Source organism: Rhinoderma darwinii, unplaced genomic scaffold (assembly GCF_050947455.1).
Source record: "Rhinoderma darwinii isolate aRhiDar2 unplaced genomic scaffold, aRhiDar2.hap1 Scaffold_512, whole genome shotgun sequence".
NCBI classification, from domain to species: domain Eukaryota; kingdom Metazoa; phylum Chordata; class Amphibia; order Anura; family Rhinodermatidae; genus Rhinoderma; species Rhinoderma darwinii.
This window is the reverse complement of record NW_027464060.1, coordinates 85,705-100,000: the sequence shown is the minus strand read 5'-3', so window position 1 is coordinate 100,000 and position 14,296 is coordinate 85,705. Positions and strand designations below refer to the sequence as shown.

At 38.4% G+C, this 14,296-nt stretch overlaps 1 protein-coding gene across 1 annotated transcript in view; it reads right to left on the bottom strand.

Moving 5' to 3' along the window:
* Positions 1-7,792, bottom strand: part of VAX1 (ventral anterior homeobox 1) — an 82,872-nt gene extending 75,080 nt beyond the window's left edge. The window contains exon 1 of the mRNA XM_075848824.1: positions 6,339-7,792. Coding sequence (XP_075704939.1) covers positions 6,339-6,567 — 229 coding nt within the window. The 5' untranslated portion in view covers positions 6,568-7,792. The remainder of the gene's footprint in view (positions 1-6,338) is intronic.
* Between the last annotated feature and the right edge of the window lie 6,504 nt (positions 7,793-14,296).

Here is a 14,296-nt window from a genome sequence, read left to right as displayed (position 1 = left end):
TTACTATATACTGCACCTTAGGATATTATATACTGATTATTACTATTATATTATTACTATATACTGCACCTTAGGATATTATATACTGATTATTACTATTATATTATTACTATATACTGCACCTTAGGATATTATATACTGATTATTACTATATACTGCACCTTAGGATATTATATACTGATTATTACTATTATATTATTACTATATACTGCACCTTAGGATATTATATACTGATTATTACTATTATATTATTACTATATACTGCACCTTAGGATATTATATACTGATTATTACTATTATATTATTACTATATACTGCACCTTAGGATATTATATACTGATTATTACTATTATATTATTACTATATACTGCACCTTAGGATATTATATACTGATTATTACTATTATATTATTACTATATACTGCACCTTAGGATATTATATACTGATTATTACTATTATATTATTACTATATACTGCACCTTAGGATATTATATACTGATTATTACTATTATATTATTACTATATACTGCACCTTAGGATATTATATACTGATTATTACTATTATTATATTACTATATACTGCACCTTAGGATATTATATACTGATTATTACTATTATATTATTACTATATACTGCACCTTAGGATATTATATACTGATTATTACTATTATTATATTACTATATACTGCACCTTAGGATATTATATACTGATTATTACTATTATATTATTACTATATACTGCACCTTAGGATATTATATACTGATTATTACTATTATATTATTACTATATACTGCACCTTAGGATATTATATACTGATTATTACTATTATATTATTACTATATACTGCACCTTAGGATATTATATACTGATTATTACTATTATATTATTACTATATACTGCACCTTAGGATATTATATACTGATTATTACTATTATTATATTACTATATACTGCACCTTAGGATATTATATACTGATTATTACTATTATTATATTACTATATACTGCACCTTAGGATATTATATACTGATTATTACTATTATTATATTACTATATACTGCACCTTAGGATATTATATACTGATTATTACTATTATTATATTACTATATACTGCACCTTAGGATATTATATACTGATTATTACTATTATTATATTACTATATACTGCACCTTAGGATATTATATACTGATTATTACTATTATATTATTACTATATACTGCACCTTAGGATATTATATACTGATTATTACTATTATATTATTACTATATACTGCACCTTAGGATATTATATACTGATTATTACTATTATATTATTACTATATACTGCACCTTAGGATATTATATACTGATTATTACTATATACTGCACCTTAGGATATTATATACTGATTATTACTATTATTATATTACTATATACTGCACCTTAGGATATTATATACTGATTATTACTATTATATTATTACTATATACTGCACCTTAGGATATTATATACTGATTATTACTATTATATTATTACTATATACTGCACCTTAGGATATTATATACTGATTATTACTATTATATTATTACTATATACTGCACCTTAGGATATTATATACTGATTATTACTATTATATTATTACTATATACTGCACCTTAGGATATTATATACTGATTATTACTATTATATTATTACTATATACTGCACCTTAGGATATTATATACTGATTATTACTATTATATTATTACTATATACTGCACCTTAGGATATTATATACTGATTATTACTATTATATTACTATATACTGCACCTTAGGATATTATATACTGATTATTACTATTATATTATTACTATATACTGCACCTTAGGATATTATATACTGATTATTACTATTATATTATTACTATATACTGCACCAAAGAATATATACTGATTATTACTATTATATTATTACTATATACTGCACCTTAGGATATTATATACTGATTATTACTATTATTATATTACTATATACTGCACCTTAGGATATTATATACTGATTATTACTATTATATTATTACTATATACTGCACCTTAGGATATTATATACTGATTATTACTATTATTATATTACTATATACTGCACCTTAGGATATTATATACTGATTATTACTATTATATTATTACTATATACTGCACCTTAGGATATTATATACTGATTATTACTATTATATTATTACTATATACTGCACCTTAGGATATTATATACTGATTATTACTATTATTATATTACTATATACTGCACCTTAGGATATTATATACTGATTATTACTATTATTATATTACTATATACTGCACCTTAGGATATTATATACTGATTATTACTATTATATTATTACTATATACTGCACCTTAGGATATTATATACTGATTATTACTATTATATTATTACTATATACTGCACCTTAGGATATTATATACTGATTATTACTATTATTATATTACTATATACTGCACCTTAGGATATTATATACTGATTATTACTATTATTATATTACTATATACTGCACCTTAGGATATTATATACTGATTATTACTATTATTTCATAATTACTATTATTATATTTCGCATCATACAATATTATATACTGACTATTGCTATGATATTGTTATTACATACAGCACCATTGGATATTACATACTAATTGTTACTTGTTATTCTATTATCGATATTATATTATGCACATAGGATATTATATACTTATAATGATATAATTATTATATACAGCCCATCGATAGGATAAAATATATTAATTATTACAATTCCATGATTATTACATACTATTATTATTATTATATACCACAGGATAGGATATATTAATTATTACTATTAGATTATTATTGTATTTTCTCAGATTTTCCACTCAGAACAAGCATTAAAAATTACTTATTGTAATAATAAACAGTATAAAGTGAAATAATAATAAATAATAATAATGATATTCAGAATCATCAATCAACATCAGTACATAGTAATATATCGATAAATAATAATCATCAGTAATATGAGATATAATAATAATAATAATAATAATAATAATAATAATCAGTAATATGAGATATAATAATAATAATAATAATAATAATAATAATAATAATAATAATAATAATCAGTAATATGAGATATAATAATAATAATAATAATAATAATAATAATCAGTAATATGAGATATTATAATAATAATAATAATAATCAGTAATATGAGATATAATAATAATAATAATAATAATAATAATCAGTAATATGAGATATAATAATAATAATAATAATAATAATAATAATAATCATCAGTAATATGAGATATAATAATAATAATAATAATAATAATAATAATAATCAGTAATATGAGATATAATAATAATAATAATAATAATAATAATAATAATAATAATCAGTAATATGAGATATAATAATAATAATAATAATAATAATAATAATAATCATCAGTAATATGAGATATAATAATAATAATAATAATAATAATAATAATAATAATAATCAGTAATATGAGATATAATAATAATAATAATAATAATAATAATAATAATCATCAGTAATATGAGATATAATAATAATAATAATAATAATAATAATAATCAGTAATATGAGATATAATAATAATAATAATAATAATAATAATAATAATAATAATAATCAGTAATATGAGATATAATAATAATAATAATAATAATAATAATAATAATCATCAGTAATATGAGATATAATAATAATAATAATAATAATAATAATAATAATAATAATAATCAGTAATATGAGATATAATAATAATAATAATAATAATAATAATAATAATCATCAGTAATATGAGATATAATAATAATAATAATAATAATAATAATAATCAGTAATATGAGATATAATAATAATAATAATAATAATAATAATAATAATAATAATAATCAGTAATATGAGATATAATAATAATAATAATAATAATCAGTAATATGAGATATAATAATAATAATAATAATAATAATCATCAGTAATATGAGATATAATATTATGCCACGTGGATTTCAGATCTCCGCATAGCTGAGCCGGTGAGATCATTCATTCCCTATAAACGCCCGGAAATGTAATAATAGTATAATATAATATCATACACTTTATAATCTCCCGGGTGAATTCTCACTCTGAACGATTTAAATAATAAACACCCGAGAAAGCGGAATCCAAGCAAATGACCAGAAATACAGAGAAGAACCGTCAGGTGGAGGTATCACAGCGGGTGTGATCTGCGGGTGTGATCTGCGGGTGTGATCTGCGGGTGTGATCTGCGGGTGTGATCTGCGGGTGTGATCTGCGGGTGTGATCTGCGGGTGTAATCTGCGGGTGTGATCTGCGGGTGTGATCTGCGGGTGTGATCTGCGGGTTTGATCTGCGGGTGTGATCTGCGGGTGTGATCTGCGGGTGTGATCTGCGGGTGTGATCTGCGGGTGTGATCTGCGGGTGTGATCTGCGGGTGTAATCTGCGGGTGTGATCTGCGGGTGTGATCTGCGGGTGTGATCTGCGGGTGTGATCTGCGGGTGTGATCTGCGGGTGTGAGGAGGAGGTTTCCATCTGTGATTCCTTATTGTAATTATTAGTCATTTATTTGTTAATTTGTCTGTAATTGTCGGCATGAGAGAAGCGCCCGGTAGTCAGGACAGGGATGTAATGGGCGCAGCGGGTGTGGGTGACGGGTGTACCTGGGCGCTCAGGGAAATATTAGCGTAGTGGCAGTGGAGGATTTGGGCTCAGATTAAATAAATGGTTCAGTGGGAATACACGGGTGAGTGGGGGTGAATGTATTGGTGTGGGTGTATTGGGGTGTATATTTCGGAATGAGTGTTTAGGGGTGAATGTATTACGGTGAATATCTTGAGGTGAGTTTTTAGGATTAAATGTATGTAGGTGAATATATTGGAGTGATTATATAGGGTTGAATGTACAGAGGTGAATGTACTGGGATGAATATATTGGGGTGAGTTTTTAGGGGTGAATGTATTGCGGTGATTGTTTAGGGGTGAATGTATTGGGATGAATATATTGGGGTGTATATCTAGGGGTGAATATCTTGGGGTGAGTATATATATTGCGGAGTGTATAGAGGGGAAGTTATAGGGGTAGATGTATAAGGGTTAAGCTATAAGGGTGAATGTACGGGGTGGATGTATGGAGGTGACTGTATATAGGTAGGTGCTCAGGAGCAGGTATACGGGGCAGCTGTATAATGTAGGGTCAATTTACTGTATGAGATGTCCATATATAAGGAGCAGGGTATAGGGACCTTATAGAAGGAATATACAAGGGTGAGTGTAGGGTAACAGGGTTGGGTATATATGGGCAGGGGAAAGTAGTGTGTTTTTGGTAACATGGTAGGTAGATAATGGGGACAGGAGTTGGGGTGTATAACAGGTGTGGGTATTTGGGGATGGTGGTTGGTAGATCAGACAGGGTGCAGAGATGGTACCAGAAGACGGGAGGTCAGTGATCTCTGGAGGCAGCGGAAGGTCCCGGGGGACAAGTTGCTGGACTAAGAAATGGGCATGTGGAGGTGAAGGGGAGAAGGGTTCACTGTATGGAATTATGTACAAGCTTTACATGCAGGCTGGTTTATGGAGCTGTATCGTTAAGGATAAGTAAATGGAGTTCTGTATACTGGGGTGTATATATATATATAAACGAAAGAAATCCCACAGCGCTCCGATGGTTCCAAAAAGTATGTGATTTATTCAGTCAGTCAACAGCTGCAACGTTTCCGCCCGGCTATAGGAGCTTTTCAGCTGTTGACTGAATAAATCACATACTTTTTGGAGCCGTCGGAGCGCTGTGGGATTTCTTTTGTTTATGTTTTATAATCCACGGATCTGGATTACCTGATCGCGCCCATCACCGTGCTGGAATCTGTCGCAGAGTGCTGCTTATCTCTCTATATATGTATATGATTAGGTGTCTAGAGCTTTGTATAAAGAGGAGGATGTGTATACGTATATAAGGATTGTATATAGAGTGAATATATCAAGGTATGTATAAAGGGGTAGGTATACTGGGTATAAGGGTATATAGATGTATATGAGAATGGTGTGAAGAAGAAAGTTTGTATGGGACAAATATATAGGGTCTAGTACATATGTAGGGATATAGAGGCAAGAGTCTATAGAGGGATATATATATATATAGTTGTGTACATAGGAATTTGCAGTGATAATTGTATAGGGTTAGTTGTATAATGTGCGATGACATTATATATCGCATTTTATATATGAGGTTTGGTGTATATAGGGTTAGATAGACAAGGGGAGTAGATTGCAGGTTACCTCGCACCAGGATCCTCCTACAGTAGTCCGGGTCGGTGCTCTTGCTTTTGGAGCAGGGGTCGGAGGCTCCCGGGGCTGGGGGGTAGGTGCCCTGTGGGTGTTGCTCCTTCAGATAAGTGCTGGGGATTCCCGTCTGGAGGTCCCTGGGGTCCTTGCACTCCTTGTGCCCGGGCTTTGAGCCGCGTGTGCTTTCCTCCCTCAGGTCCATGCTGCGCACCTTCTCAAACATAGATCGCTGATCCGGCGCTGATCCGGCGCAGTGCTGCTGCCTCCTGAACGTGTCCAGCACTGAGCTCACGAACGTACTGCGCTACATGAGGTGGAGGCTGCGCTGAGTGAGGGGTCTTCAGCCTCCACACTGAGGTCTCCTCATCAATGCACCACAGTGTTCTGCAGACAGATGAGATGTCAAGTGGCCCCAATCAATGAGGAGATGAGAAGGGGCCCTAATTACCAAGGAAGGGGGTGAGGGGCCCCAAATCACTGACTAGAGGGAACGAAGGGCCCCAGTCACTCAGGAAAGAGGGAACGGGCTCCAATTAATGGGTAGATTGAGGGGATCCCTCGGACTAAGGAGAGACACTCATGACTGAGGAAAAGAGATTAGGTCACCCTAATAACTGAGCGGTGGGGTGAGGGGCCCCAGTCACTAAGGAAAGTTGGAAGAGACCCAGTCACGCAGCAGAGGGGATGAGGGGACGCTGCTCTCAGTCAGTAGTGGCCAGTAGAGTCCTCATTGCCGAGTGTCAGCCCCTGTGCCCAGTATTTATCCCTGCCCTCCAGTCCAGTGATGACACCAAATTATACTCTTTTGTTGGAATGAGAAGATCAGCAGCTCAGTGATGTCCCTCGTATAGTCCCGGGGACTGTGGCTGCCTCCTGGTCCTGCCCTCCACTTTTCACGTCCGGATCCTGGGGGTCTGAGCAGCTTCGCACATTACAGGAGGTGGCGGAGGCGCTGGGACGGCCGCACAGTCCTCAGGGTAACAGCAGAAAGTTTCTCCAGGCAGAAGCCGCCTATTGTCCTAGTCCCACATCTCAGAGAGGCGCAGCCAGTAATCCAATAAACCATTGATTAGGCCACAATGGCTCAATTCAAATCAATGGCCTTGTGGGAGAGGATGGTGCGCTCCTTGTCACCTTGCACCGGACCCCTCCTCACAGACCTGCTCATTCAGCTCCTTTATGAAGAGTGGAGAATGGGCTGCGAGATGGTAATTATCTAATGGGGCCGCGTATTAACACTCAGGCCAGTCAGGGTGGGTGTCTGCCAGGGGGAAAGGAGACAAACCCCACCAGGCTGAATGAGGAGCTGAGATCTGGGCGGAGAGGCGAGGAAATGTAACGTAACAAAGTCAACTCCGCTCTTACCAGGGGCCGCCATTAACCCCTGGAGGGCCACGCCGCTCGCTGCCGCTCACCTGGAGGCCTCGGGCACAAGTTCTGCTGCGATGGAGAAGAATGACTGTTACGTGATATTTTCCTGTAGACCGCGGTGCGGAATAGAGCGAGATCCCATAATTAGTAGGGTCTCATTAACCCCTTAAGGACACGGACAATCTTCGTTTTTCATTTTTATTTTTCCTCCCCTCCTTCCAAAAGCCGTAACTTTTTTATTTTTCCGTGGACAGAGCCGGACATGCGAGGACTTGCTTTATGCGGGACGAGTTGTGGTTTTTCATGGCACCATTTATTGTACCGCTTCATGTACTGGAAAGCTGAAAATATATTTCTGGGGTCAAATGGGCAAAAAACAGCGATTGCGCCATTTTTGGGGGGATTTTGTTTTTACCGTGTCCATCAGGCAGCAAATGCGACATGTTCACCTAATTCTATGGGCTCATACGATTACGGCAAAACCAAATTTAGATGTTTTTTTCTGTTTTACCAGACAAAAAAAATATTTGCTAAAAAATGGTGTTGTGTCGCCGTCTTCTGAGAGCCAGAACTTTTTCGTTTCATGTGTCAATTGAGCGATGGGAGGGCTTATATTTTGCGGGCGAGCTGATATCATTTTCTAGTATCTGAGACTTTTTTGATCACTTTTTACTCCATTTCTTGGAGAGCTAAGGTGACCAAAAAATAGCAATTTGCATGTTTTATATATATTTATTTTACGGCGTTCACCGAGCAGGTTAAACAACGCTGTATTGTGATAGGTCAGACTTTTACGGACGCGGCGATACCAGTTATGTGAACATTTTTTTAACATTGCTTTAGGGAAAACATTGCTTTGGGGGGTTTTGAACTTTTAATATTTTTTTTTTCAGAACATTAAAAATAACTTTATTTATCGGTCTTTTTTATTAGTCCCCCTGGGGGACCTGAACCAGCGACCCCTGTATCGCTTGCACGATATACTGCAGTATTAATGTATGGCAATATAGCGCTATACTGACAGTCTCTAAGGGCAGAGCTTCAAAGGAGCACAAAGATGGCAGACCTGGGGGGCCTTCATTAGACCCCCAGGCTGCCAGCTGCCATGACGACCATCGGCACCCCCCGATCACATCGTGGGGGGGCGATGTTACAGCAGAGGGGGCCACCCCGCTGTTTCTAACAATATAAATGCTGCCGCCACCATTTAAGGGGTTAAACGGGTGGAATCAAAGTGATCTTTGATTCGGCCCGTTGCGGTGAGGTGTCAGCTGTCACCCGCTATGTATGGCGCGCGCTTAGCCCGTGAGCTCGCTCCATACTTCCCTTTAACGGCTGCTGTGTACATGTCCGTGGCATGTCGTTAAGGGGTTAATGTCGGGGTCTGCCCTTGTTACATTGTGTAAAAAAAAAAAAGAGACTAAACTCCAGCGCAAAAGTGGAATTAACGACATCAGGAGGAAAAGTTTCCATCCACCCTGAGATTATAACGTTATTACACAGTCCGAGCTGAGGGGTCCGCAGGGTCCACACGGCGCAGGATCCGTCATCGCTTCATGTCATATTCAGCTAATTCTGACGGATTATCCCAATGAATAGTCAGTGGCTAAAATTCCCGGGTTGAGGCAGCTCGTAGAATCCTCTCTGATAACACGACAAGTAGCAGGAGATATAGCAGTAGCGGGAAATGAAGTCAGTGGCAGTTCACAGGACGTCTCGTTACATTGTCACTTTCCATGAGGTCATTGCCCAACACAACTTGCTGCAACCTGTAGTTCTACAAAGTCACCAGGACATACAGGGGGCTTGCAGAGGTATGCCACTTCCACCTGCTTGTTTGCCCGTATTATGTCCCCATATACAGTGCAAGAACATGTCCCCATATACAGTGCAAGAACATGTCCCCATATACAGTGCAAGAACATGTCCACATATACAGTGCAAGAACATGTCCCCATATACAGTGCAAGAACATGTCCCCATATACAGTGCAAGAACATGTCCCCATATACAGTGCAAGAACATGTCCCCATATACAGTGCAAGAACATGTCCCCATATACAGTGCAAGAACATGTCCCCATATACAGTGCAAGAACATGTCCACATATACAGTGCAAGAACATGTCCCCATATACAGTGCAAGAACATGTTCCCATATACAGTGCAAGAACATGTCCCCATATACAGTGCAAGAACATGTCCCCATATACAGTGCAAGAACATGTTCCCATATACAGTGCAAGAACATGTCCCCATATACAGTGCAAGAACATGTCCCCATATACAGTGCAAGAACATGTCCCCATATACAGTGCAGGGACATATCCCCATATACAGTGCAAGAACATGTTCCCATATACAGTGCAAGAACATGTCCCCATATACAGTGCAAGAACATGTCCCCATATACAGTGCAAGAACATGTCCCCATACAAAGTGCAAGAACATGTCCCCATATACAGTGTAGGGACATATCCCGATACACAGTGCAGACAAAGTCACAGTCCCCCATATAGAGTGCAGTTACAGTAGCTCTCCCCCATGTAGGATATTCATCTACTCCGAGCTCCAGTGCTAAAGGGTCTCCTGCTAGTGGAGCAGGAGATAAGACTTTTCTGTACTTTCTGCCTATGAAATGTCTGTCAACAGGAAACAATAGATTGTAATCACCGGTCCTCCAGTCATCCTCTCCCCAGCCTGACATGTCTGATAACAGAGAACAATAGATTATATTCACCTGTCCTACAGTCATCCTCCCCCAGCCTGACATGTCTGATAACAGAGAACAATAGATTATATTCACCTGTCCTACAGTCATCCTCCCCCAGCCTGACATGTCTGATAACAGAGAACAATAGATTATATTCACCTGTCCTCCAGTCATCCTCTCCCCAGCCTGACATGTCTGATAACAGAGAACAATAGATTATATTCACCTGTCCTACAGTCATCCTCCCCCAGCCTGACATGTCTGATAACAGAGAACAATAGATTGTATTCTCCTGTCCTCCAGTCATCCTCTCCCCAGCCTGACATGTCTGATAACAGAGAACAATAGATTATATTCACCTGTCCTACAGTCATCCTCCCCCAGCCTGACATGTCTGATAACAGAGAACAATAGATTGTATTCTCCTGTCCTCCAGTCATCCTCTCCCCAGCCTGACATGTCTGATAACAGAGAACAATAGATTATATTCACCTGTCCTACAGTCACCCCCCCCAGCCTGACATGTCTGATAACAGAGAACAATAGATTGTATTCTCCTGTCCTCCAGTCATCCTCTCCCCAGCCTGACATGTCTGATAACAGAGAACAATAGATTATATTCACCTGTCCTCCACTCATCCTCCCCCAGCCTGACATGTCTGATAACAGAGAACAATAGATTGTATTCTCCTGTCCTCCAGTCATCCTCTCCCCAGCCTGACATGTCTGATAACAGAGAACAATAGATTATATTCACCTGTCCTCCACTCATCCTCCCCCAGCCTGACATGTCTGATAACAGAGAACAATAGATTGTATTCTCCTGTCCTCCAGTCATCCTCTCCCCAGCCTGACATGTCTGATAACAGAGAACAATAGATTATATTCACCTGTCCTCCAGTCATCCTCTCCCCAGCCTGACATGTCTGATAACAGAGAACAATAGATTATATTCACCTGTCCTACAGTCATCCTCCCCCAGCCTGACATGTCTGATAACAGAGAACAATAGATTATATTCACCTGTCCTACAGTCATCCTCCCCCAGCCTGACATGTCTGATAACAGAGAACAATAGATTGTATTCTCCTGTCCTCCAGTCATCCTCTCCCCAGCCTGACATGTCTGATAACAGAGAACAATAGATTATATTCACCTGTCCTACAGTCATCCTCCCCCAGCCTGACATGTCTGATAACAGAGAACAATAGATTGTATTCTCCTGTCCTCCAGTCATCCTCTCCCCAGCCTGACATGTCTGATAACAGAGAACAATAGATTATATTCACCTGTCCTACAGTCATCCCCCCCAGCCTGACATGTCTGATAACAGAGAACAATAGATTGTATTCTCCTGTCCTCCAGTCATCCTCTCCCCAGCCTGACATGTCTGATAACAGAGAACAATAGATTATATTCACCTGTCCTCCACTCATCCTCCCCCAGCCTGACATGTCTGATAACAGAGAACAATAGATTGTATTCTCCTGTCCTCCAGTCATCCTCTCCCCAGCCTGACATGTCTGATAACAGAGAACAATAGATTATATTCACCTGTCCTCCACTCATCCTCCCCCAGCCTGACATGTCTGATAACAGAGAACAATAGATTGTATTCTCCTGTCCTCCAGTCATCCTCCCCCAGCCTGACATGTCTGATAACAGAGAACAATAGATTATATTCACCTGTCCTCCAGTCATCCTCTCCCCAGCCTGACATGTCTGATAACAGAGAACAATAGATTATATTCACTTGTCCTCCAGTCATCCTCTCCCCAGCCTGACATGTCTGATAACAGAGAACAATAGATTGTATTCTCCTGTCCTCCAGTCATCCTCTCCCCAGCCTGACATGTCTGATAACAGAGAACAATAGATTATATTCACCTGTCCTCCAGTCATCCTCTCCCCAGCCTGACATGTCTGATAACAGAGAACAATAGATTATATTCACCTGTCCTCCAGTCATCCTCTCCCCAGCCTGACATGTCTGATAACAGAGAACAATAGATTATATTCACCTGTCCTACAGTCATCCTCCCCCAGCCTGACATGTCTGATAACAGAGAACAATAGATTGTATTCACCTGTCCTACAGTCATCCTCCCCCAGCCTGACATGTCTGATAACAGAGAACAATAGATTATATTCACCTGTCCTACAGTCATCCCCCCCAGCCTGACATGTCTGATGATAGAGAACAATAGATTGTATTCACCTGTCCTACAGTCATCCTCCCCCCAGCCTGACATGTCTGATAACAGAGAACAATAGATTATATTCACCTGTCCTACAGTCATCCCCCCCCAGCCTGACATGTCTGATAACAGAGAACAATAGATTGTATTCACCTGTCCTACAGTCATCCTCTCCCAGCCTGACATGTCTGATAACAGAGAACAATAGATTGTATTCACCTGTTCTACAGTCATCCTCCCCCCATCCTGACATGTCTGATAACAAAGAGCAATAGATTGTAATCACCTGTCCTACAGTCATCCTCCCCAGCCTGACATGTCTGATAACAGAGAACAATAGATTATATTCACCTGTCCTACAGTCATCCTCACCCCAGCCTGACATGTCTGACAACAAAGAACAATAGATTGTATTCACCTGTCCTACAATCCTCCTCCCCCCAGCCTGACATGTCTGATAATAGCGAACAATAGATTGTTCCTCCAGTCATCCTCCCCCCCAGTCTGTCATGTCTGATAACAGAAAATAATAGATTGTATTCACCTGTCCTACAGTCATCCTCACCCCAGCCTGACATGTCTGACAACAAAGAACAATAGATTGTATTCACCTGTCCTACAATCCTCCTCCCCCCAGCCTGACATGTCTGATAACAGCGAACAATAAATTGTATTTACCTGTCCTACAGTCATCCTCCCCAGCCTGACATGTCTGATAACAGAGAACAATAGATTGTATTCACCTGTCCTACAGTCATCCTCCCCCCAGCCTGACATGTCTGATAACAGAGAACTATAGATTATATTCACCTGTCCTCCACTCATCCTCCCCCAGCCTGACATGTCTGATAACAGAGAACTATAGATTATATTCACCTGTCCTCCACTCATCCTCCCCCAGCCTGACATGTCTGATAACAGAGAACAATAGATTGTATTCTCCTGTCCTCCAGTCATCCTCTCCCCAGCCTGACATGTCTGATAACAGAGAACAATAGATTATATTCACCTGTCCTCCACTCATCCTCCCCCAGCCTGACATGTCTGATAACAGAGAACAATAGATTGTATTCTCCTGTCCTCCAGTCATCCTCCCCCAGCCTGACATGTCTGATAACAGAGAACAATAGATTATATTCACCTGTCCTCCAGTCATCCTCTCCCCAGCCTGACATGTCTGATAACAGAGAACAATAGATTATATTCACCTGTCCTACAGTCATCCTCCCCCAGCCTGACATGTCTGATAACAGAGAACAATAGATTATATTCACCTGTCCTCCAGTCATCCTCCCCCAGCCTGACATGTCTGATAACAGAGAACAATAGATTATATTCACCTGTCCTACAGTCATCCTCTGCCCAGCCTGACATGTCTGATAACAGAGAACAATAGATTATATTCACCTGTCCTACAGTCATCCTCCCCCAGCCTGACATGTCTGATAACAGAGAACAATAGATTGTATTCACCTGTCCTACAGTCATCCTCCCCAGCCTGACATGTCTAATAACAGAGAACAATAGATTGTATCCACCTGTCCTACAGTCATCCTCCCCCAGCCTGACATGTCTGATAACAGAGAACAATAGATTGTATTCACCTGTCCTACAGTCATCCTCCCCCAGCCTGACATGTCTAATAAAAGAGAACAATAGATTGTATTCACC